Below are 23,451 nucleotides of genomic sequence, written 5' to 3' on the forward strand. Positions count from 1 at the left end.
TTAATTAAAGCACCCTAATCATAATTTGTATCCTCTCAATATATTGCATTAATTATATTATTTAGCACTGTGCACTTACAATTGCTCATTTTGCCTTTCTACCCTCTTAATTCTCCTCTTTTGCATTATGTCTATGACATCACGTGATTATAAACAGTCTACCAGAATTCTTCTACGCTCTATGTAGGAACAGGAAGTTTATTTTCCTTGTATGAGTCATGACTGTAATTCTACATCACTGCAAAGTCCCTGGCAATGGGGGTGAAGCGGAGCGGCTGGGTCAGTAGTTGAAGAGTGGGATGATATGCAAGGAAAATAGACTTAAACTTTTAACTATTTAACTTTCTATGACTTGCCTGGCCAAATAAATATCTTAGGATATTTGATCCTACTGACAGTTTCCCTTTAATTCATGATACAATCCTTTCAAAGCACAGAGTACAGAGATTTCTTAGCTGTGCTTGGAACAGAGTAAAGTCTTTCAGTCAAGCACAGCCCTGCATGCAGTAGGCAGGGCTCAGTCAGCAGTTTTTTGAGTATTGTGCTCTGAATGGAGATTTGGGGGCATAATTTTTTAATCTTCAGCTAGTGAATGAGTGGTATGTGTACAGGTATGGAAAGAATACTGAAGCCACAGAAGTAGTATAGGTTTAACAAATAAGAATAGTAAGCTTATCAGCATTATAGTCAGCAACAGTACCTCAAGATAGCTCATACTAGATGAAGTTGGACAAATGTTAGAAGAGAGAAACTGAACAGAAACATATCCATCTTGAGACTGCATAGGAGTCTCAAGAAGGTGCTTTGTATATGGAGTGAGCAGACACTTAGGGTGAGAGTTAGGAAGCTTTGGGATGAATACAGCTGTGGCAATGAAGTCAGAGCATCTATTCTCTTGGGAGATGTAAACTAGAGGCACACAGGAAGAGCTTGCAGGAAGTTCAGGATGGAAACAATAACAGACCTCAAGAATTTATGCAGGAAGCTGAAGGAGAGCTAAAAAGTAAAGATAGCAGTATGTTTGTGGACTCATTCCAGGGACACCGGGAGTTTTCATTTGACTTTTAGGAGGCCAGGAAAACTCCTTTATGATAGCTAATTCTGAAGTCTTTTTAATTTTAAAGTTGAATTAAAAAATCAGTTTATCTCTGTAGAAAATATTAGAAAAATCAGAATTGCAGAAATATGATGTGAAATAAAAATATAAGACAACATTAAAAATGTAATAGCACCGCATTCTATTCTCAGATTTCAAAGGGTCAACTTCATTTGCAGATGAGCATTGTAATTTATACCGTAATTTGTATTTTATTACATCTTATTACATTTTTCACAGTACGAGAAAGCACTGGAACGGCAGTTCAACAATATGACCACAGCACTGAACAGCCTTCAAAATCGCCTGGAGGAGGTCAGTACAATTTTCTGTGCATGTTCAATTAATTTAATGGAAATTACATGCTTTTTGCTGAAAATGTAATACAGTCTACAATGGATCTACAAAAGCATAAAATTGCCTAGTGTCTTGTAATAAATACTTCCCATTAGAATTCCAATTGTTAGAAGTTCTATTCTGAAATGGTACATAATGTACATAATGTAACTAATTCAACCCTACATGATCTATTTTCTAAATGAGAGGTGGTTTCAAATTATAAGGTTTTAAAGCAGGGTATGACTTCAGATTGCTCAAACTTTTGGAAATTGAAATCTTTCCTCCAAGATAAAGTGACAAAAAATGTGCCTTTTTACAGCAGGAATGATACAAACATGTTGGGGTATTTTTTAACTTGCACTAAGGTATTTAGTTAACCCATGTAAAATGCATATTGGATGTCAATATTTTTTAGTCTGGCTGTATTCTAAACATAAGTTAAAATTCTTTACTTTTCCCAATGGACATTACATACATTAAATCCCACTTTAGCTCTTCAGCCTTATTTAGTTGAATCCAGGTCACAATTTCATGCATTATTCCATTGTTTTACTAATAATTTTAAACATTCTGAAATATTTTAATAAGAATTGTATTCACAATTTGCACACAATATTGTGCACTCAGCTGAATACTTCACTAATAGTAGTATTAATGTCTGAAATATGAAACTTCACTTTGTATGCCATATCGTCTGTGTCTTTTTCAATGGACTTTCATAAACATTACATTTATTGCCAGCTGAATCCACCAATTTAGATGGGATCAGTATCCCATTTAATGCTTATGATAACTCTCCCCAACATTATTTGCCCCTTTAATATTCAGACAAGCTCACCCTGCATCTCTTAAGATCAAAGCTACTTCCAAGTTCTGTATTTTATCTCTTTGAAATAAAAAGTTAAAATAAAAAATGGTAGAAGTGAAAGCTCCAATTTATCCCATAGAATAAATACATCACCCAGCTTTGTCTACTGAAATTTAATACAACAAGCGTCTTAGAGTACATGGCAAAAAAGTGAAAAATGTATTTTTTTGTATAAAAATAGTAAATTATAAAAAAATATAAAATTGTATCATTGTAATCATATTGACCTGCAGAAACAAAGCTAAAATGTAAATTTTACTTAATTGTGAATTGTGCTTAACTCCTTTCCGAAGTTGGGCGTAATAGTACGCCCACGTTGGAATCCCTCCCTTTGATGTGGGCTCTGGCGTTGAGCCCACATATTTCCCATTACATGTCAGCTGTCTTGAACAGCTGACTTGTGCCTCTAACAGCCGTGGGTGGAATCATTAAATGTCACTGTCAATCTCTGACAGCCGCATTTAACTCGTGCTTTCGGCAAGTACGCTGGAAATCCCACTCATCGGTGACCCCATCACATGATTGCGGGTCACCGATGGTTTGGCATGACAACCAGAGATCTCCAGCAGAGATCATCACCTGTATGTAGCAGAGCCAATTGGACAACTGCAGCTTCTAATCTCCCTTGGAGACTATTGATGCATGCAAAAATAAAAAAATGTTTTAAAAAATATTACAAAAATAAAAAATATATAAAACTTCAAACCACCCCCCTTTCGCCCCACTCAAAATAAAACAATAAAAAAATCAAGCATACACATATTTGGTATCGCCAACTTCAGAATCGCCTGATTTATCAATATAAAAAAGAATTAACCCAAACGGTAAACGGTGTTACGAGAAAAAATTCAAGACTCCACAATTACGTTTTGTTTGATCGCAGCTACATTGCAATAACATGCAATAATAGGTGATCAAAAGATCATATATAAACCAAAATGGTATCAATAAAAAAGTCAGCTCGATGTACAAAAAAAATAAGCCCTCAACCAGCACCAAATCACAAAAAATGGAGATTCTACAGGTCTCGGAATATGGCGTCATTTTTTTTTTACCAAAGTTTGAATTATTTTTTTCGCCACTTAGATAAAAAAGAACCTAGACATGTTTGGTGTCTATGAATTCGTAATGACACAGAGAATCATAACGGCAGATTAGTTTTATCCTTTAGTGAACATGGTAAAAAAAGTGTGAAACTGCACTTTTTTTGCAATTTCATCGATTTTGAATTTTCTTTCCTGTTTTGCAGTAGACATTATGTTAAACCAAATGGTGTTGTTCAAAAGTGCCACTTGTCCCACAAAAAACAAGCCCTCACATAGCCATTTTTACGGAAAAATAAAAAATTATGGCTATGGGAAGAAGGGGAAGACAAAAGTGAAAAAAACAAAAACAGAAAATGGCCTAGGGGTTAAGAGGCTTAAAAAAATAAATAAAATATACAATTTTTATAACTTTTTCCTCCATGACAGTATAAAAGGGATCAAAAAGCTATATGTGCATCAAAATGATGCCAATTTACCCTTTCACGACATGAACTGTAAATGTACCACTTTATGGGAAGTGCGTGTACTGCACGGCAATCTGAATTGAACAGCAACAGAGTAAAGATGGCTGCTCTCTGACAGCAGTCCATCCCTGCTCATGTTCACGGTGGGGCTGTACCACTATATCAGCGTTCAATGACCAGGCAACCACAGCGTGTTAGCAGTAAAGTTGCAAAAAAAAAATGTAATCTGGCAAGCTATGATTGGAGCTGTCTGAAACAGCACCAATCATAGCAATGTTAAACTTTATTAACCCTTTTGATACCAATTGTCTAATCAATAGTTACTGTTCAATCGGTGCCAAAATGGATAATTTAAAATAATGGTCACCACTCTGCACATCATATTTCCCTCAGATCTGGCATGCAGAGTGTTTGAATAGCTTCAGTGTACCTGGGGGATAGAAATAATTGGTGGCCAGTGGCTGCGACCCTTCTGCGATCTTCCTTATTCCAGAGCTTTAGATCGTGTGCTGTACTCTGCTGTGTGACTGATCTATGATCACAGCAGCAGCAGATTCTAATCCCTGTCCCAGGTAATAATAGTGCCTAGTAGTTTTAGGCTATGTGCACATGCTGCGCATTGATCTGCTGATTTTTCCACGCGGATTTTGCAAAATCCGCAGGTAAATCCGCAGGTCAAAAGACCTGCGGTTTATCTGCGGATTAGCCTGTGGTTTAGCCCTGCGGTTTCATACCTCTACAATGTTGAAGGTGTGAAACCGCTGCGGATTCCGCACAAAGAATTGACATGCTGCGGATTGTAACCCACAGAAAATCCGCGTTGAAAAATCCGAAGCATGTGCAAAGTGTTTTTTGTTTTTCATTCATTTTAATGGTACTGTACAACGCAGCAGAAACTGCTGCGGAGCTGCAGGGCCAAATCCGCTGCGGATCCGCAGCAGAATCCGCAGCGTGTGCACATACTCTTATAGGTACATCACAGTGTTAATGATGTCCATTTTTCATTTGCATAAAAATAAATAATAGTCAGCACCAAGTAGATTTACAGGTAGGGCACTTGGATAGCGCCGTCACAGTAAATGACTTCCGTTTTTCTATTTCAAAAAAATGTAATACCGTGTAGCTTTATATGTAAGGCATTGGGGGAACGGATATCGCTTTGTCAGTGATTTTAGTGACAGCTGTAATTGTTTTGCTGAAAAAATATAGGTTTCGCAAAGCAATTTTATTGGTATGGCATTAGTGTGATGAACGTCACTGTAATTATTTGATACCATTTTTTTACTTCTATCGATTATTGTTTTCAGTTTTTATTTTTTCTTCTAAGTGTTTCTGTGAAATTTTTCCTTCTTTCCTTTTTGTCTTTTTTCTCAAATTTTCTTTTCTACATTTTTCCCTATTTTTTCTCTACTTTTCATAATAAACTTCTTAAAAAATAGTACAGTTTATACACACTCCACACATTACACATGTAAGATCACCACTTGCAAGCACATCTCCACTGATTAGTAAAATAAAATAAAAATGGCCCATTTGTCAAGAAGATGCTATTCAGGAGAGGAGGCATACGCTTTACTTGCCTATGACACAGATTCAGGCAGTAAGGAAGATATAATATTCCTCTGTTGTTCTTTCTCCTCTTTATCTAGTGGAAAGTGACCCCCAGCAAGGTGCCCTAGGATGGAAGCAACCATTTTAGAATTTGAGTCCTTATGAACTCCTTACCCCAAAAAATTATTAGCCTATAAATTCAGATTTCATGGGAAGATCAGGAATCCAAATTAATGCCTCGTAAACATTTCCTTTTTCAAAGTCTTTTTCAGTGATAGTATAATAAATTTTTATGTCCATCAATTTTTCCCCCAAAATCTAACTTTGTTATATCATAAATGAACCCCTGTAAATGCAACAGAGATGATCAGATTTTGGAGATTTATGCTGCATATGGGCACAGTGAAAAAATCAGATTCAGATTCAGCAATACTGGAGTACTGATATTTCAGAGGACCAGTTTACCATATAGCAATGAGAAGGACATTACTTGCAGAAATCATTTTATATTATAATATTAGTTCCCAGTATCCTCCTTGAGACGATACCAGCTAAACAAAGTTCAGCCAGTACTTCAGTAGAAAATTTGTTGAGGCGTATAACCCCCAAAGAGACATCTGTATAGATTTATAGATGAATTTCTAATTTAATACAAAGGAAGGCTAAAATTCTGACAATACTTGCCCAGTAAGAGAGCAAGGTACATAATTAACCCGTTTCTGACATCTGATGTAATGATCCGTCCATGTGACCTGAGCCTGTCTGACTATGGATGGATCATTACGTAATATGTTTAATGCAACACTGCGACTTAAGTCGTGGTGATTGCATTAAAATTCTGGTGCCATCTTACCTGTGGGTAGATGGTGTCATCATCCTGGGAGGTATTGCCGCCCTCCCGCACCCACGATTGCTGTGATTGGCTGTTAAATTCTGAACAGCCAATTGCAGCATTTCTCAGTGTTTCAGCCAATCAGATTCGCTGAAACACTAAGGTCCCAGAATAGGATTGTGCACCGATCCTAGACTTGTGCCTGGCAATGCCAATCATGGCCTGAAAGGACCCGGGTTGGTGTGATCGCCGATCACATCGATTGTGCCAATTGCAAGGAACTGCTGTGGTATAACCACACTGAGCCCAGCTGGTGACCTGCCTAGGATTGGAGCTCTGAGCTCTGAGATTATCACCTCTACACTGATAACTTTTATAACAGCATCCCACTTTTCAGATGCCTCTCTGCATGAGGTACCACAGCCTGCGGCAGCGTCCGCAGAAATCAGAGAGGCCTCCCAAAAATGCTACTTGGGCACATGCTCAGAAGGGGTGACAGCAGAGCCCAATGTAGCGACCTACTGGTGGTCAAGTACAAGGACAAAAGGGTTGTCTTTTTCTTGACCACCACACACGGTCATGGCAGCGCCCTTGGCACTGTACGAGGTACCTCTGTACAGGTAAGCAAACTGGACTGTGTACTGGGGTCCAACAAAAACATGGAGGGCGTTGATCTCTCTGATCCACTCCTCCAGCAGTACAGTGCTTTGAGAAAGGCCAAGGTGTGGTACAAAAAGCTGGCCATGCACATTGTAAAAATGGCAATGCTCAACACTTTCCTGCTGTGATGATGTGCAGGCCAGACCGCTACGTCATACCTTCAGTTCCAGGAGGTAGTGATTAAGGCCTTAATGTTTGGAAATCAGTAAGGCCCCAGTACTTCCGGAACTGAAGGTGCTCGTATCGTACCAGGTCAGCATTTCCGGGGGAAGGTCCCACAAACTGGAAAAAAGGAAGGTCGTAAAAGAGGTGCCGTGTGTGTTACAAAAGGAGAATATGCAAGGACTCCATTTTTTAATGCCACAACTGCCCCGACAAACCTAGCCTGTGTATGAAAAATTGCTTCAAACTGTACCACAACTCCATGCAATACTAACTTACTTACTAGTTTACAAAATTATGTCACTTGTGTTTTTTTACTGTTTAGGCACATCAGGGGCTCTGCAAATGCAACATGACGCCCGCAGAACATTCCATCAAAGTCTGCATTCCAAAACGTCACTACTTCACTTCCGAGCCCCGACGTGTGCCCAAACAGTAGTTTTCTCCCACATATGGGGTATCAGCATACTCAGGAAAAATTGTACAATGACTTTTGGCATCCAATTTCTCCTGTTACTCTTGGAAAAATTAAAAATTGGGGACTAAAAGTTCATGTTTGTGGGAAAAAAAATATGATTTTTTATTTTCACACATGGGTGTTATAAACTTTAGTGTAACACTTGGGGGTTCAAAGTGCTCAACACATATCTAAGTTCCTTGGGGGGTCTAGTTTCCAAAATGGGGACACTTATGGGGGGTTTCCACTGTTTAGGCACATCAGGGGCTCTCCAAACACGACATGGCGTCCGATCTCAATTCCAGCCAATTTTTTGTTTGAAAAAGTCAAACGGCGCTCCTTTCCTTCCAAGCCCTGCCGTGTGCCCAAACAGTGTTTTTCCCCCACATATGCGGTATTGACGTACTCAGGAGAAATTGCACAACAACTATATCTGTCCATCTTCTCCTTTTACCTTTGTGAAAATAAAAAAATGTTGCTAAAAATTAATTTTTGTGACTAAAAATTTAAATGTTCATTTTTTCCTTCCACGTTGCTTCTGCTCCTGTGAACCACCTGAAATGTTTATAAACTTCTTGAATGTGGTTTTGATCAGCTTGAGGGGTGCAGTTTTTAGAATGGTGTCACTTTTTGGTATTTTTTGCCATATTGATTCCTCAAAGTGACTTCAAATGTGATGTGGTCCCTAAAAAAATGGCTTTGTTAATTTTGTTGTAAAAATGAAAAATTGTTGGTCAAATTTTAACCCTTATAAATTCCTAACAAAAAAAATTTTGTTTCCAAAATTGTGCTGATGTAAAATAGACATGTTGGAAATGCTATTTATTAACTATTTTGTGTGACTATTTCTATTTTAAGGACATGAAAATTCAAAATTTGAAAATTGCAAAATCTTACAAATTTTCACCAAATTTCCATTTTTACACAAATAAATGCAAGGTATATCGCAGAAATTTTAACACTAATGTGAAGTACAATATGCCACAAAAAAGTTTTCAAAATAGCCAAGATCCGTTGAAGCATTCCAGAGTTATTACCGCTTAAAGGGACAGTGGTCAGAATTGTAAAAATTGGCCCAGTCATTAACATGCAAACCACCCTCGGAAGTAAAGGGATTAAACTATAAAAGCTGTGGAACAGTACCTCAAGGTACACCCACAGAATTAGGGTTTACGCTCCTGTGCCTAAGCTGGTGGACCGTTTCAAGATGGCCGAATGGCGTCGGAAGGAGAGGAGGCTTGCACATGGACTCTGTTTCTACTGCAGGAGTCCTCATCTCCATCGCTCCTGTTCTGAGAAGCCAGGAAACTTCTCTGCCTAGGAGTGGTGGTGGAGGCCTCCTTAGGTATAGGTGATTCCTCTCCTCCCTTGATCGTGTCTGTTCTGTTGAATTTGGACTCTAAAGGTTATTCTGAAGAGGCTTATATAGACTCAGGCATGGCAGGGAATTTTATTAGGTTCAAGGTGGTTAAAAAATATCGGATCCCTGTCAGATCCCTGAAGACTCCTCGGATGATTACTTCGGTCGATGGTAAACTCTTGCAGGAGACCGTTACCCATATCACCGAAGAAATTGAGATGCATATTGGAGCCCTGCACCGAGAGAAGATCTCCTTCCATGTAATGTCGACTATGTCTCATGGGCTTCTTCTTGGTCTCACTTGGTTGAGGACTCATGAGCTAACCCTGGACTGGCGGTCAGGCGATATACTCCGCTGGGGACCATTCTGTCAGAGAAAGTGCCTGTTGACCGTCCTTCTGATGAATCCTGCCTCTGTGTCCTTGGCACCTACAAGTCTGCCGTCGGCTTACTGGTCTTTTGCAGATGTGTTCGACAAAAAGGAGGCCAAGACTCTGCCACCTCATCGGCCATACGATTGTGTCTGGTACATTATCTTGGTCTCTGGTCTACACATGGATCTGGCAAAGGTGTCCACCGTTCTCGATTGGCCATGGCCCCATGGGGTGAAGGCAGTTCAAAGCTTCCTTGGCTTTGCGAACTACTACCAGCAGTTCGTTCCCCATTTATCCTTGTTAGTTCTCCCTATCTCTTCCCTCATCTGCAAAGGAGCTAACCCTAATGCTTGGCCCCCTGAGGCAGAAGACGCTTTCCAGTCCTTGAAACAAGCCTTGGCCTTTGCTCCGGCACTTCATTATCCTGAGGTTAGTGAACCTTTCTTTCTCGAGGTGGACGCATCCTCTACCGGGGCTGGCGTAGTCCTTCTGCAGAAGTCTTCTTTTAGATGCTTATTTACCTGTGGCTTCTTTTCTAAAGTATTCTTCCCAACCCATTGGTGACAAAGAGCTATTGGCCATTAAGCTGGCCTTGTAAGAATGGAGATACTTACTGGAAGGTGCCATACATCAATTCAAGATCTTCATGGACCATTAGATCCTGGCATAAATCCAGTCTGCACAAAGGCTCAACCCTTGGCAAGCCAGGTGGTCCTTGTTATTCACCCGCTTTGAATTTGATCTTCATTTTCGGCCCGGCGGTAAAAACGTTAAAGCGGATGCGTTATCAAGATCTTTCCATTTGACTGATACTGAAGAGGAACCTTCTTATATCATCGACCCATCCAAGGTAATTACGAGTGTTAAACTTGGAACATTCATCCAAGATTGCTGGCATCATTGGTGTCAAGAAGACTTTTTCCCTAATTTCTCGCTACTATTGGTGGCCATCCCTTTCCCAGGATGTTAAAGACTTTGTGGCATCTTGCCCTTCCTGCCCCCAGAACAAGGCACCCAGACAACCAACCTCTGGTCTTCTGCTCCCGCTCCCTGTACCATCGGCTTCATGGTAACACATTGCCATGGATTTCATTACTGATCTGCCTCATTCCTCCGGTTGTACTATGATCCTAGTGGTTGTAGACCGATTCTCGAAGATGGCCTATTTCATTCCTCTTCCTGGTCTACCCTCTGCTCCTAAATTAGCGAAGATCTTCATCTCCCACATCTTCAGAATTCACGGCTTCCCTCTGCACATCATGTCAGACAGAGGGGTTCAATTCACCTCCCGGTTTTGGAGAGCTCTTTGTGGACACATGAAGGTGACACTGGACTTTTCTTCCTCCTATCACCCATAAACTAATTGGCAAGTGGAATGTACCAACCAAATCCTTACATCCTAACTCCGGCACTTTTCAAATGCTCATCAGAATGACTGGGTCAGTCTACTTCCTTGGGCTGAGTTTGCCTACAATAACCACTCCAGTGAATTGTCCACCAAGTCTCCCTTCTTCATCATCTTCAGACAGCATCCCAGTGTGCCTCTTCCGGTACTTGCTGTCTCAAGGTTACCTACGGCCGACTCTCTGTCCGTGGAGTTCTCCAGCGTATGGCAGGAGACCAAAATCGCTCTTGAGAAAGCACGTGACAGGATGAAACTGCACACCGACAAGAGGTGCCTGGATGTTCCTCCGTTTCTCCCCAGTGACAAGGTGTGGCTTTCTTCCAGATACATTCGCCTTAAGGTACCATCTAACAAACTGGGTCACCATTACATTGGTCCTTTCGAGGTCCTCAGGCGAATCAATGATGATTGAAGTTACCCTCATCGCTCCGTATTCCCAATTCCTTCCACGTGTCACTCCTCAAACCTGTGGTACTTAACTGGTTTCATCCTTTTCCAGGCCACACTCCCCAGCCTGTTGGCATGGGGGATGAGTTTGAGGTGAACGACATCCTTGCCATGAAGAAGGTAAGAGGGAAAACCCTTTTCTTAATTGATTTGAAGGGTTTTGGCACTGAAGAAAGGTCATGGGAACCCAGGGAAAATACCCATGCACCCCAGATTTTGTCTAAGTTCTTCTCCAGCATTAGAAAAAGGGGGTGTAAAGGGGGGTACTGTCACGCCGCCAGTCACATCGCTCTTACCTGGGGGTGGGACCTCAGACCTGAAGTCACCAATTCCGGTGCCGCGGTCGCTCCAGGGGTCCCATCAGGTGCGCATGTGCATCTCTCGTACCTAGTTCCATGGCTGCACAATGTTCTAGTGTGCATGCAAGCTCTTCTCAGCTCTGTCTCCAGTCTTGTCCTCTCTATGGTCCTGGAGGACCTGACCTGGAAGTCCAAATGCTCATGTGCTGTATCAGGCTACCTCTTCCCATGGGAGGTGCCTGATTATTGTTGTGCTTCTTGGCTTGGTCTGCTTGGTCCTTGCCTGGCTGTCCACTGTATTCGGGTCCTCTGCCTTGCGCTCTGTTCCTGTACTCTGCCTTGTGCTGTGTTCCTGAACTCTTCCTTGTGCTCCGTTCCTGTACTCTGCCTTGCCCCACTTCCCAGCACATGCTCCGTGCTTCATCGCACATGCTCTGCCTCTGCTCTGTGCTCTGTCATGCTCCTTTGCACATGCTCTGCTTTGTGCTCTGTTGTGCTCCTTAGCACATCTTCTGCCTAACCTTGCACTCAAGTGTGCTCTCAGTGCACACTCTGTCTAGCTCTGTACTCTGGCGTGCTCCTTGCACGCGCCCTGCTTTGCTCGCTCCCGGGCGTGCTTGTCTGTGCATGCCATACGTGCTCTCGTGTACCCGCCTTGCACTATCCTGTATTTAGCGCACTCCCTTGTACATGCCTTGTATTGTCCTGTACTCTCTATGCTTCCGTACACTCACCCTGTATTGTCCTATACCCTGCGTGTCCCTGTGTCCACGCTTTGCACACTCTTGTACTCTGCAAATTCCCTGCGATTTGTTTGCCTTCAATAGATTTGATCAGATTATGGGTAACATTAATGTTAACAGGGAGCTACAGACTTTTCATATGTGGTGTATATATATGTATATTTATATATACAGAATACAGTATATAGAAACACACAGTTTTACCACAGGGTGGCAGCATGTAACCATGTTTTGCATTTTGTATCATAACATTTGCAGCAGAGGAAAATTTGTGCGTGTGTGCACTGTGATGTGGTGTGTGTGCACTGTGATGTGTGTGCACTGTGTTGTGTATGTGCACTTTGATGTATGTATGTGTGTGCACAGTGGTGTGTGTGCACTGTGGTGTGTGTGTATACTGTGGTGTGTATGTGCTCTGTGAATGTGTGTATGTGCACTGTGAATGTGTGTGTGTGCTGTCATTCCCTTAACTGAATCTGTCCAAGGGAAACCACTGAAAACACATCATTCATTTGCGGCAGAAATCCAGCACTGTTACATGTATGGTTTTTGATCATCTGTAAATGGTTGCACAGTCACATTTAAGCTCAAATGATTAATGTCTCTGTTTTCTATTCTTTTCTGAGTGATGTATTCAATAAAATTCATGTCTTCTTTATGTCTTCACAGGGTTTGGAGTTAAGCTTTTCTCAAATATCACAGCTCAGGGATGATGTCTACTTTATTGAGAATGCATTAAACCGAACAAAACAAGAACGTTTAGGAGAAAATGAAACAACCATGAAATCAACAAAGAGTAGAAGCACAGTGCAGTCAGTGACTGAGCCTCAAACGCGAGCACCACTGAGTATGTACTGTTCTGTGATCTAGTATTTTTATATCCATATATCCATATTTATATTTATATATATTTATTAATTTAGATTGTGAGCCCCATCCGGGACAGCGATGCTAATGTTTGTAAACTGTAAAGTGCTGCGGAATATGTTAGCGCTATATAAAAATAAAGATTATTATTATATCCAGGGACGGGATTAGGCAAAGTGGGGCCCTAGGCAAAAGTTTAAAATGGAGCCCCAAATGCTAACATATTGCATATCACACAGAAGCATTTCTGTTGTATTTACATGTGCTGTGTTCAGGCCGCTAAACGAGTGTGATCGACAATATTGAAGTCGTTCGAAGCTTGTTTCCCGGCCTCTTTACACCAACTGAGAAATAATGATGTGAACAGAACAATCACTATTAGATCAATCTGTTCCCATACAGTATCATGTTAGCAGCAGCACATCTGAAGTTTACACCGGCGATGTGCTGCTGAGAAAAATGATTTTTGTTCCAGCATAAACAATCCCATCACTCGATGAATATGCTGCATTTTGATTGTTTAGTATAATACACCTCATAGTCCTCCATATATTATAATGTGCACCACGATCCTCCATATTGCAAAATGCACACCCCATAGTCCTCCATATAATATAATGTTCCCCATAGTCCTCCATATAGTATAATACACTCCCCATAGTCCTCCATATAGTTTAATACACTCCCTATAGTCCTACATATATTAAAATACACTCCTCAGTCCTCCATATGGTATTATACACTTCCCTACTCTTCCATATAGTATAATACACTCCTCATAGTCCTCCATATATTAAAATACACTGCTCAGTCCTCCATATAGTATAATACACTTCTCAGTCATCCATATAGTATAATACACTCCTCATAGACCTCCATATATTAAAATACACTGCTCAGTCCTCCATATAGTACAATACACTCCTCATAGTCCTTCATATAGTATAATGTACTGCTATAGTCATCCATGTAGTACAATTCACTTCCCATAGTATAATGCACCCCATAGTTCCTCATATAGTATAATGTATTCCCCATAGTCCTGATACAGCATAATGCAGCCCACATATAGTATAATGCAGCCACTCCACAGAGTAAAATGCAGCCACTCCATAGAATATAATGTAGCCCCCTCAGAGTATAATGCAGCCCCACCATACAATATAATGTAACCCCCTAGAATATAATGCAGTCCCTCAATAGAATATATGGTAGTCCCCCACATAATATAATGCAGCCCCCTTATATAGTATAATGTAGCCCCTCCATATAATACAATGCAGCCCTCCTTATATAGTATAATGCAGCCTCCCATAGAATATAATGTAGCCCTCTCATAGAGTATAATGTAGCCCCCTCATAGAGTATGATGCAATGACCCCCAAAGAATATAATAAATATAATACAGCTCCCATTGAATATATTGTAGCCCCCCATAGAATATAATACAGCCCACCTCCCCATAAAATAAAATGTAGCCCCCCAAAGAATATAATACAGCCCATCTCCCCAAATAATATAATGTAGTCTCCCATAGAATATAATAAAGTCCACCTCCCCAAAGAATACCTTTAGAGGGACAACTTCAAAAAATGATAATAAAAAAAATTTGCAACCAAGTGATATTATATTAGCACAGGAGATCCTTGTAAGGTGGAGGGCCACACAGGGGCAGTGGGAAAGACATGGGCAAATGGTGACTAGGGGGGCAGGGAGACAGGCACAGGAGTGACACATGGTGGCTAGGGAGCAAGGGAAACTGGCACAAGGGGACACATGGGGGGCTAGGAGACAGAGGAGAAGGGCACAAGGGGTCACACGGTGACTAGTGGGCAAGGGCGACTGACACAAAGGGACAAGGGAGACAGGCACAAGGGGACACACAGGGACTAGTGGGAAAGGGAGACTGACACAAGGTGACACACAGGGACTAGTAGGCCACAAGGGGACAAGGGAGACAGGCACAAGGGACATACGGGGACTAGGAGGAAGGGGAGATTGACACAAGGGGACACATGGGGACAAGCAACACAAGCACAAGGGGACAAGGAAGACAGGCACAAGGGGACACAAGGAGTCTCTGAGGGGAGAGTAGATAGGGACACACGGGGAGACGGGGCTGCAAGGGGACAGGGGAAGCCAGGGGAGACTCGGTAGCAGGGAAGAAGCGAGCATAGGGATTATGAGGACAGGGTAGATAGGGGACACACTGTGAGAAAGGGTCACAAGGGGACAAGAGAGATGGGGGAACAAGGGGATGCAGGGGAGACTTGAGACCAGGGCAGAAGGGTCACACGGGGAAAAGGGGCAGGGAATGCATGGGGTGTGCAAAAGGACTCAGGCATTGGAGATGGGGAGCATTGGGAGACCAGGAGAGGAGGGACAAGGTGCATACAGGGGCCCGGAGGAGCACAATGACCTGGGGACCTACAAGGGCATGAAGCACAGGAGAGCAGGGAGCAAGGGCAGAGCACGGAAGAAATGGGGCTGATGTCACAGGGGACCAGGGATGCTGGGGGCTGAGGATAGCGACACACACAGGAAGCAGACACATTTCACTGCCACTGGTCCCATACACCTCCATGTTCATCCCCTGATCCTCCAGTAGGCTGAGCCGCTGCGGCATCCCCCTCCCAGGCGACTCTGCCCATGCACCCCTGCCAGCTCCTAAAGGGGGATCAGAGGGGTGAGAATACCCCCCTCCTGAGCTGCCTGTTCCCGGTCCCTGCTGCCACCACAGGCTCCGCCAATATGGCGGCGGCCATCACCTGTGCAGATGCTTCACAGCAGGTGTGCGATGAAGTGACGTCATCGCACAACCGCAGTGTCAGAGGCAGAGGGGAATGATGGGAGAGGGAGATTCAGCTGACTCTCTCTCCCCCATCATTGCTTTGAGCTGTCGGGGCTGACAGCAGGCGGGCCCCACTGACCCATGGGCCCTATAGCGGCTGTGTGATGTGCTGCTATTAATGGCATGCCACTGACTGGGGCCACTGTGGGAGCAGGGGCCCTAGGCAGCTGCCTGATCTGCCTGCCTCTAACATCGGCCCTGTTTATATCTTTTAGTACGTAAGCAAAATAATAGAAAATATAATTGAAGTCTCAGATTAATAACACTGTCTGTGAATGTCTATTTCTTTTCAGACATGTGGAAAGCATGTTAAAGAGTTATTCCCACAATAGCATGATTTTTCATAGAGTACAATGAATGCCAACTTATTGGTAATATACAGACCTACAGACCAAGTGCAACATAACTTTTTTTGTTCTTTTTCATCTCCATCAGTCTGCCTGTGCATCCAGCTTCACAAACCTGATTGTGCCATCCTATTCTTGCACTGCTTAAAGTAATTTTACCAGCAGAACCCTGCTTATTTTAGTGCTGCAAAACTCTTCCCTTCCTCTCTTGTGTGCTCCAGAATAGCCACGCCTCTGAATTGATGATTCAGAGCTATGCTTACAGTGAGCTGACTGATCCATGTGTAAGATACTTACTTTCAGCCTGGACAGGCCAGCATAGGTTTGCTGCACTGTGCCCACCTCTGCTATATACATATATTTGGCACATAATTAAGCTAATCTATGTTTAGAAAACATATTCTTTTGTGCACTGCATGGTTCTGTACAGAACTCTGCCTGGCCAATTTTATCTGCCATCTACATAAACATTACTCTTAGGCCTCTTTCACACATCAGGTTTTCGCCGTCAGGCGCGATCCGGCGCTTTTGACAGAAACCGGATCCGGCGAAATGCAATGCCGGATCCGGTTTCCCCCCCATTGACTTGCATTTGCGCCGGATCGCGCCGGATGGCCATGCGTTTCATCCGGTTTTCGCCGGATCCGGCAATGTGACGCAATGTGTCGCGATCCGGCGTCTGGAAAAAACATCTACTGTAACGTTTTTTGTCTCCGGCGAAAAAGCCGTACCCGCCGGATCCGGCGCGTCCGGCTTTTTCACACAATGAAAGCCTATGAGCGCCGCAATGCGCCGGATCTGGCGAAAGCCGGATCCAGCGGCCGGATCCGGTTTTTTGGTCTGAGCATGCTCAGTATCTCTGCCCACAGGAGATATATAAAAGCAAGACAATGGGACCCTCAGCCACACCCAACATGCCACCCAAGCCATGAACCAGGAGCAGGAGAAGGCAGCAGACATCTGCAGCAGCAGCACCATCAGCACCACCCCAAATGGAGCAGCATGCTGAACAACGGGAGGGGAGTCCAGAAGCAGATGAGAGACGGTAATTATCAAATCCCCCATTCCTCCAAACTAGGGCCATGGAATATCAAGATATTCATTGGCCCTTTGTTTCTCTTTATTCAACAGCCGCCAAAGAGATGCAGCAGCAGCAGCAGCAGCAGCAGCAGCAGAAATGGCATCACTGGCAGCAGCAATACCCATAGCCATGGAGTCTGGCCATCAACAGGACAGCACATCTTCTTCTGGGAGCCCTCCCTCGCATCGTCAGCGTTTGACGGTAAGTTTTTATTTCCAAAATCCATCATCTCTGTAATATATGTCTATTCATTGCCTTTTATTTCAAAACAGGAATCACAAGATGAAGAGGAGCTCCCAGAAGAAGAAGGAAGGGGTGGACAGACACCTGGAGTGGGCTCACAATTGGTAAGTTTTTTGCATCAAACGCAGAAACACAACATCACACTACACACAACACATAGAAAACAATGTTCTGCAGACCACACACAGCAAACAAATGCCTACATCCAAAGACATAAAATTTTTTGTTTTCTTCTCTAGTCTTCCCAATCTGGTGCTCGGCCAAGAGGTCCTCGCAGTGCCTCCCAGGGTCGTCGGCGACAGCAACGCGGCGGTCACCAGCGTGTAAGTAAAAATATTTTTGCTTTGTTTTTTTGCACTTTTTATTTCATTTCTTTTGTGGAGGCTAATTATGTTATTTTTGTCTTTTTCTTTAACAGCCTTCACAGCGTGCTCCCGACTCTGACGGTGAGGATGGAGGGATTGATGTGGACCGCCTCATCGATCTCGTCAGAGAAAGGGAGCCGCTCTGGAATATGGCTGACCGCCGCCACGCTGACCTGATCGTTACCCGACGACTCTGGGAGGAAATCTGTTCTCTCCTTGTGGGCCGCTGGGAGGACCTCGAAGCTCGGGCCCAGATTAAAGAGCGTAAGTATATACAGTACCGGTTGCTTGATGTAAACCAGTGTTTCCCGAACTCCAGTCCTCGTGGTCCCCACGGATCATGTGTTCAGGATTTCTATTTACTATGGAAATCCTGAAAACATGACCCCTGGGGACCATGAGGACTGGAGTTTGTGAAACACTGATGTTGTATACTAACCACTCCTTTCTCGTTTCAGGGAACAGAATTGTGAATCGGTGGCGGTCTGTGAGGGATCGTTTCAAGAAGGAGTTCAATAAAGAGATGCGGGCCCCGAGTGGATCTGGAGGACGCAGGAGCAAGTACAAGTACGCACAAGCCCTGTCGTTCCTCCGGGAAACAATGCTCACCAGAAGGTAAATATTACACACCACATGTGAAAAAAATGTTTAGATGTAACTTTTTTTTTTCAGCCAGGGCCATACCATGTCAGTATTTTAATTGTTTTTTTTTCTCTTTATTACACAGCACGGTGAGCAGCACTCGGGAGCCTGCACGATTGGACCCTTCTGAGGCGATCCCTGAGGAGACCGGCACCGAGGGACACTTCGACCGCCCCGGTACATCTGCACCTTCCCAGCCTTCCCACACATTCGACCCATCTGTCCCATCCACCAGCACAGGAGCATCGTGGCCGCCTACATTACATGAAGCTGCTGGTGAGGAGATCGCTTTCCCTTTACCCCACCCTTCTGCCCCTGCCACCTCTAGTACACCTGCGGGTACTGGGCGGCAGCAGCAGAGGGGTCAGGAAAAGAGTTATGCGCAAGAGTTCTTGCATCTGAATGCATCTTTCCAGAACTGTCTCAAAGTCTTGTCAGAGCAAATCTCCGCAGGCTTTCAGCAGATCAACTCCAGCATTCTGGAGGTGAAGACACTTCTGCAAACCATGCATTCAGAAGCAAGATCTTCGCCAAACCACACCTTTTTCAGGTCTGTTGTGGAGCGCATGGCAACACAATCTCCTACCCAGCAGATGCATGTAATGCATTCGTGCCACGGTGCTCTACAGCAGGTTACCTCCCAACCTCCACCTCCCACCACTGTAGTTCCTCCACCTGCACCCCCTCCAGCCACTTTCCATCCTCCCCCTCCTATTACATCTGCACCCCCTCCAGCCACTTTCCATCCTCCCCCTCCTATTACATCTGCACCCCCTCCAGCCACTTTCCATCCTCCCCCTCCTATTACATACCAGCAACCTCCCCAGTACCAGACATCTCCCCACTTCCAGCAACCTGCCCCGTACCAAACTCCTTCCCCGTACCAAACTCCTTCCCCGTACCAAACTCCTTCCCCATACAACTTTCCATCAACATCATCTGCTCCTACAGTCCCTGCCCAACCCTCCACTCCACCGCCCACCACCTCTTCTGCCTCCCACATGTCCACCCATTCTGTAGCTTTTTCCACACCTTCACCTCTAACTGTTCCTTCCCCACCACGATCCCAGTCCTCTCTCCACACACCCAGTGTCGAAGTGTCCCGCAGCCCCTCCAGCAGTATTTCCACCCCACAGTACACAGATTTGTAATTTTTTTTTTGTAATAAAAATGCCCATTGGGTTTAAAACCTTTATTAAAAAAGTTTTTTGCACTTTAAAAACATAAAAAAAAAAAAAAATTAAATAAAAGTTAAATTATCGTTTCACAATGGTTGTCTGTCATTTCTTTCTGCGGCGAACTATGTTTTAAAAAAAGGTTAAATACAGGGTATTTCAAAGGTAAAAAGGTATTCAAAACCAGGTATATAACTGTGGGTAAATTTTAGCTTTTTGCCACAGTTGTGTTCCTGGTTGTGTTTGAAGCAAAGTATTTCACCTAAAAAGTTGTGTTTATTGTTGGTGATTTCCTACCAATGTACACAACTTTTGTTAAAAGGTGAAATACTTTGCATAAAACACAACCAGGTACACACCTGTGGCCTAAAGGTACAAATAGTAAGACCATGACAAGATAGCCAACTTTGGTTGGCAAAGGTATATACTGTTGGTCCAGAAGGTACACAAGTTTAGGGCACAAATCTTTCACACTCTGTCATCCGAGTGTACTCTGCCTTGAGGTGACATAAAGTATAGTGGAAAATTGTCCCTGAAACCGTCACAGAACTTCTAGTGGTAATATTTCCAATGACAACATCCATCTTCGCCAGTAACTTGCTCTTCTCTCCAACCTGCACTTTCTTCTCTACAACCTGTCAAAGAAGGGCTGTAGGAACATGCTATATCTAGTTTTCCAGTAGCCAATCCCGTTCGGAAGGCCACAAGGGTCAATTTTAAAAACCGGATCCGGCGTAATCCGTCGAAAAACGGATAGAAAAACGGATAGAAAAACGGATGAACCGGATGAGACGGATCCAGTTTTGTCTGTCAAGAACAAGACGGATCCGGCAGAAAACCGGATCCGGCACTTCAGGTTTTACAAAACATTTGCCGGATCCGGCATTCCGGCACGACGCCGGATCGCGCCTGACGCCGAAAACCTGATGTGTGAAAGTAGCCTTACCTGGTTTTCAATAGAGGTCAAGAGCTCTATTCTTCCTAAACAAAGTTTGTATCAACTAGCACACCAAAATAGAGACAAACAGGACATAGTTTTCTTTGATGCTTGTTGCTGTCAGTTCAATATTGTAAAGCTGCAAAAGCTTCTCAGTTGATGCATAAGCCAGAGGATTACCGTCTACCACATGACTCAACAAAGTATAATTTTCAGGTTTACATAACTGAGCTGCCAGCAGCAGGCATCAAGTACAAAAGTAGATTCTAGTCTAAACATAGAACACACTCTATATCCACTCTGAAATGCTTTGGCTTTTCAGAGGAAATGTGCTTTAAAGATATGGCTGGGATAATAGCCCCGTCAATAGGCTATTCTGATGCCACCTCTTCCTATGAGATAGACCTGTCAATTACTTCTAATGGTCCTGATAGACATCGGCCATTGGTGCCTCTAGAAGAGTGTCATCTCCGGTTTTGGTTCTCAAATGACTCTTTAAATTATGATCCTGCCGCCATTTTGGCAGCGTGAATCAAGTGACAGGTTCCCTTTAATAGCATGGGGGCAAAAAAGTGTGTTCTTATAGGATCTAGAAAACTACATGAGCCCATGCATCTGATCAACTTGCTGGTGTGAAGGAGAATAGTCTTTCTTCCAATTTTTGCACTAAAGCCGACATGACTCTTGTGATACTTTTGGAAATACTAAAGCAGCGCAAACCAATGCCATAGAAAACTGCAAACTATTTCCAGTTCTTGGGGTTTTCCATAATTAAATATACATATTTTAAAAGCTTGGGGAGATTAAAAATAAAAAAATTAGATTCAATGGCCCATCATTGTTTAAGCAATTGCCTTCCACAACTGCTATCAGGCTTTGTTAAAAGACTACCATGGTGATGTGCTCCTGCATTCTCTCTCACAGTATGGCATTTTTATTGGAGAAACTAGTTGCTACAATGTCCATGGCTATTTTATTTTCTAGTAACGGTAGGTCTATAGCTGGTGGAAAAAAAGAATACATTGCTTTGCAAATCGATGGAGAATCTGCCATAAAATTTACTTTTATAACATGGATTTTAGTACTGATTTGCTTTGGATCTCCCCACCCTTATATTTAAAATAGAAAATCCACCGTAAAAAATTGTTATAGAAATTGATATACTACAGCTTTAAAAATTCACACTGCAGGTCCATTTCACTGCAGCAAAATTCAAATTCCATTCTTGTTTCATGTTACTGTATCGCATTTAGGATTATTTCGTTGAAAATCTACAACCTTTTCACTCTTTCTGGTGCTGCCCTGGTACCTCGTTCTGGCTCTCATAGACTTAGATTGAGAAGTGACTACAAATAAGTGGTACCAAACTGCAGAAGACAAAAAGAGCATCACAGATAACAGAAGAAGACGGCGGCTGGTAGGTATATAACTAGGGGAAGGGAACTTAGATTAGTTACATCACTCCAACATTGAAGTAATAAAAAATGTTGGAGTGGTGCTTTAAAGGAAGATGTTATATTACAACTGGAAAAGTTGTACCAAATAAATCAATAAGAAACAAATATAAAAGCTCCACATTTGGAGAGAAAAGCATAAAGTACATCAGCTCATGTGATAGAGTGAATCTGACAAAATTAAACATTTGGCGGATCCACTCAAATTTATGGGATATAAATTAAATGAGCCCCAATTGCTATTTATATATCGGTTTTACTATGCTCTGAGGTCTTGGAAAGGATAATAAATACTTGGGCTGAGAAGGGGGTTAAACATTTTTTAAAAAACTATCATACTTACTTAGGCTGGTTTCACACTTGCTTTTTTTTGCAGCGCGTTTTTCCCGCAAAAAAACGCATTGAAAAAACGCATATAAAAGCATACAACTGCTGCGTTTTTTTCAAGCATTTTTATGAGCATGCATGAAAAAAACGCAGCGTTTTTATGTGTTTGTATGCGTTTTTAGTGCGTTTTTACCGCGTTTGCGTTTTTTCCAAACATTAGGTGGCCCCTCACACTAACCCAAACCATGACTTTACTAACCCTAACCCTGACCCTAACCCTAACCCTAACCCTGACCCTAACCCTAACCCTGACCCTAACCCTTAACCAAACCATACTTAACCCTAACCCAAACCCTAAACCCTAACTAACCCTAACCCTGACCCTAAACCTAACCCTAACCCTAACCCTGACCCTAACCCTAACCCTAACCCTGACCCTAACCCTTAACCAAACCATACTTAACCCTAACCCTAACCCTAACCCTGACCCTAACCCTGACCCTAACCCTGACCCTAACCCTGACCCTGACCCTAACCCTGACCCTAACCCTTAACCAAACCATACTTAACCCTAACCCTAACCCTGACCCTGACCCTAACCCTAACCCTGACCCTAACCCTTAACCAAACCATACTTAACCCTAACCCAAACCCTAAACCCTAACTAACCCTAAACCTAACCCTAACCCTGACCCTAACCCTGACCCTAACCCTTACCCTGACCCTAACCCTTAACCAAACCATACTTAACCCTAACCCAAACCCTAACTAACCCTAACCCTGACCCTAAACCTAACCCTAACCCTGACCCTGACCCTAACCCTAACCCTAAACCCCCTTAACTAACCCTAACTCTAACCCAAACCCCTAAATTCCATGGTTAACAAAAAAAAACGCATGTGCAAAAAAACGCATACATAAGCATGCCAATGCGCACATATGCGCACCCATAGACTATAATGGGTGTCTTGCTGTAAAAAAACGCATTGCGCGCGCATGCGTTTTTTTGAGGCAAGTCGGACGCACCAAAAAATGCAACAGGATGCATTTTGTGCGCCC

At 43.0% G+C, this 23,451-nt stretch overlaps 1 protein-coding gene across 1 annotated transcript in view; it reads left to right on the top strand.

Annotated features, from left to right (window-relative positions):
* LOC141086134 (uncharacterized) overlaps positions 1-23,451 on the top strand; it is a 253,329-nt gene that overhangs the window by 127,544 nt on the left and 102,334 nt on the right. The window contains exons 6-7 of the mRNA XM_073571873.1: positions 1,337-1,411; positions 12,773-12,950. Of these exons, the coding sequence (XP_073427974.1) occupies positions 1,337-1,411; positions 12,773-12,950 (253 nt within the window). The remainder of the gene's footprint in view (positions 1-1,336; positions 1,412-12,772; positions 12,951-23,451) is intronic.

The sequence above is a fragment of the Dendrobates tinctorius genome, unplaced genomic scaffold, assembly GCF_039654945.1.
Source record: "Dendrobates tinctorius isolate UK_male_01 unplaced genomic scaffold, ASM3965494v1 ptg000030l, whole genome shotgun sequence".
Classification (NCBI taxonomy): Eukaryota; Metazoa; Chordata; class Amphibia; order Anura; family Dendrobatidae; genus Dendrobates; species Dendrobates tinctorius.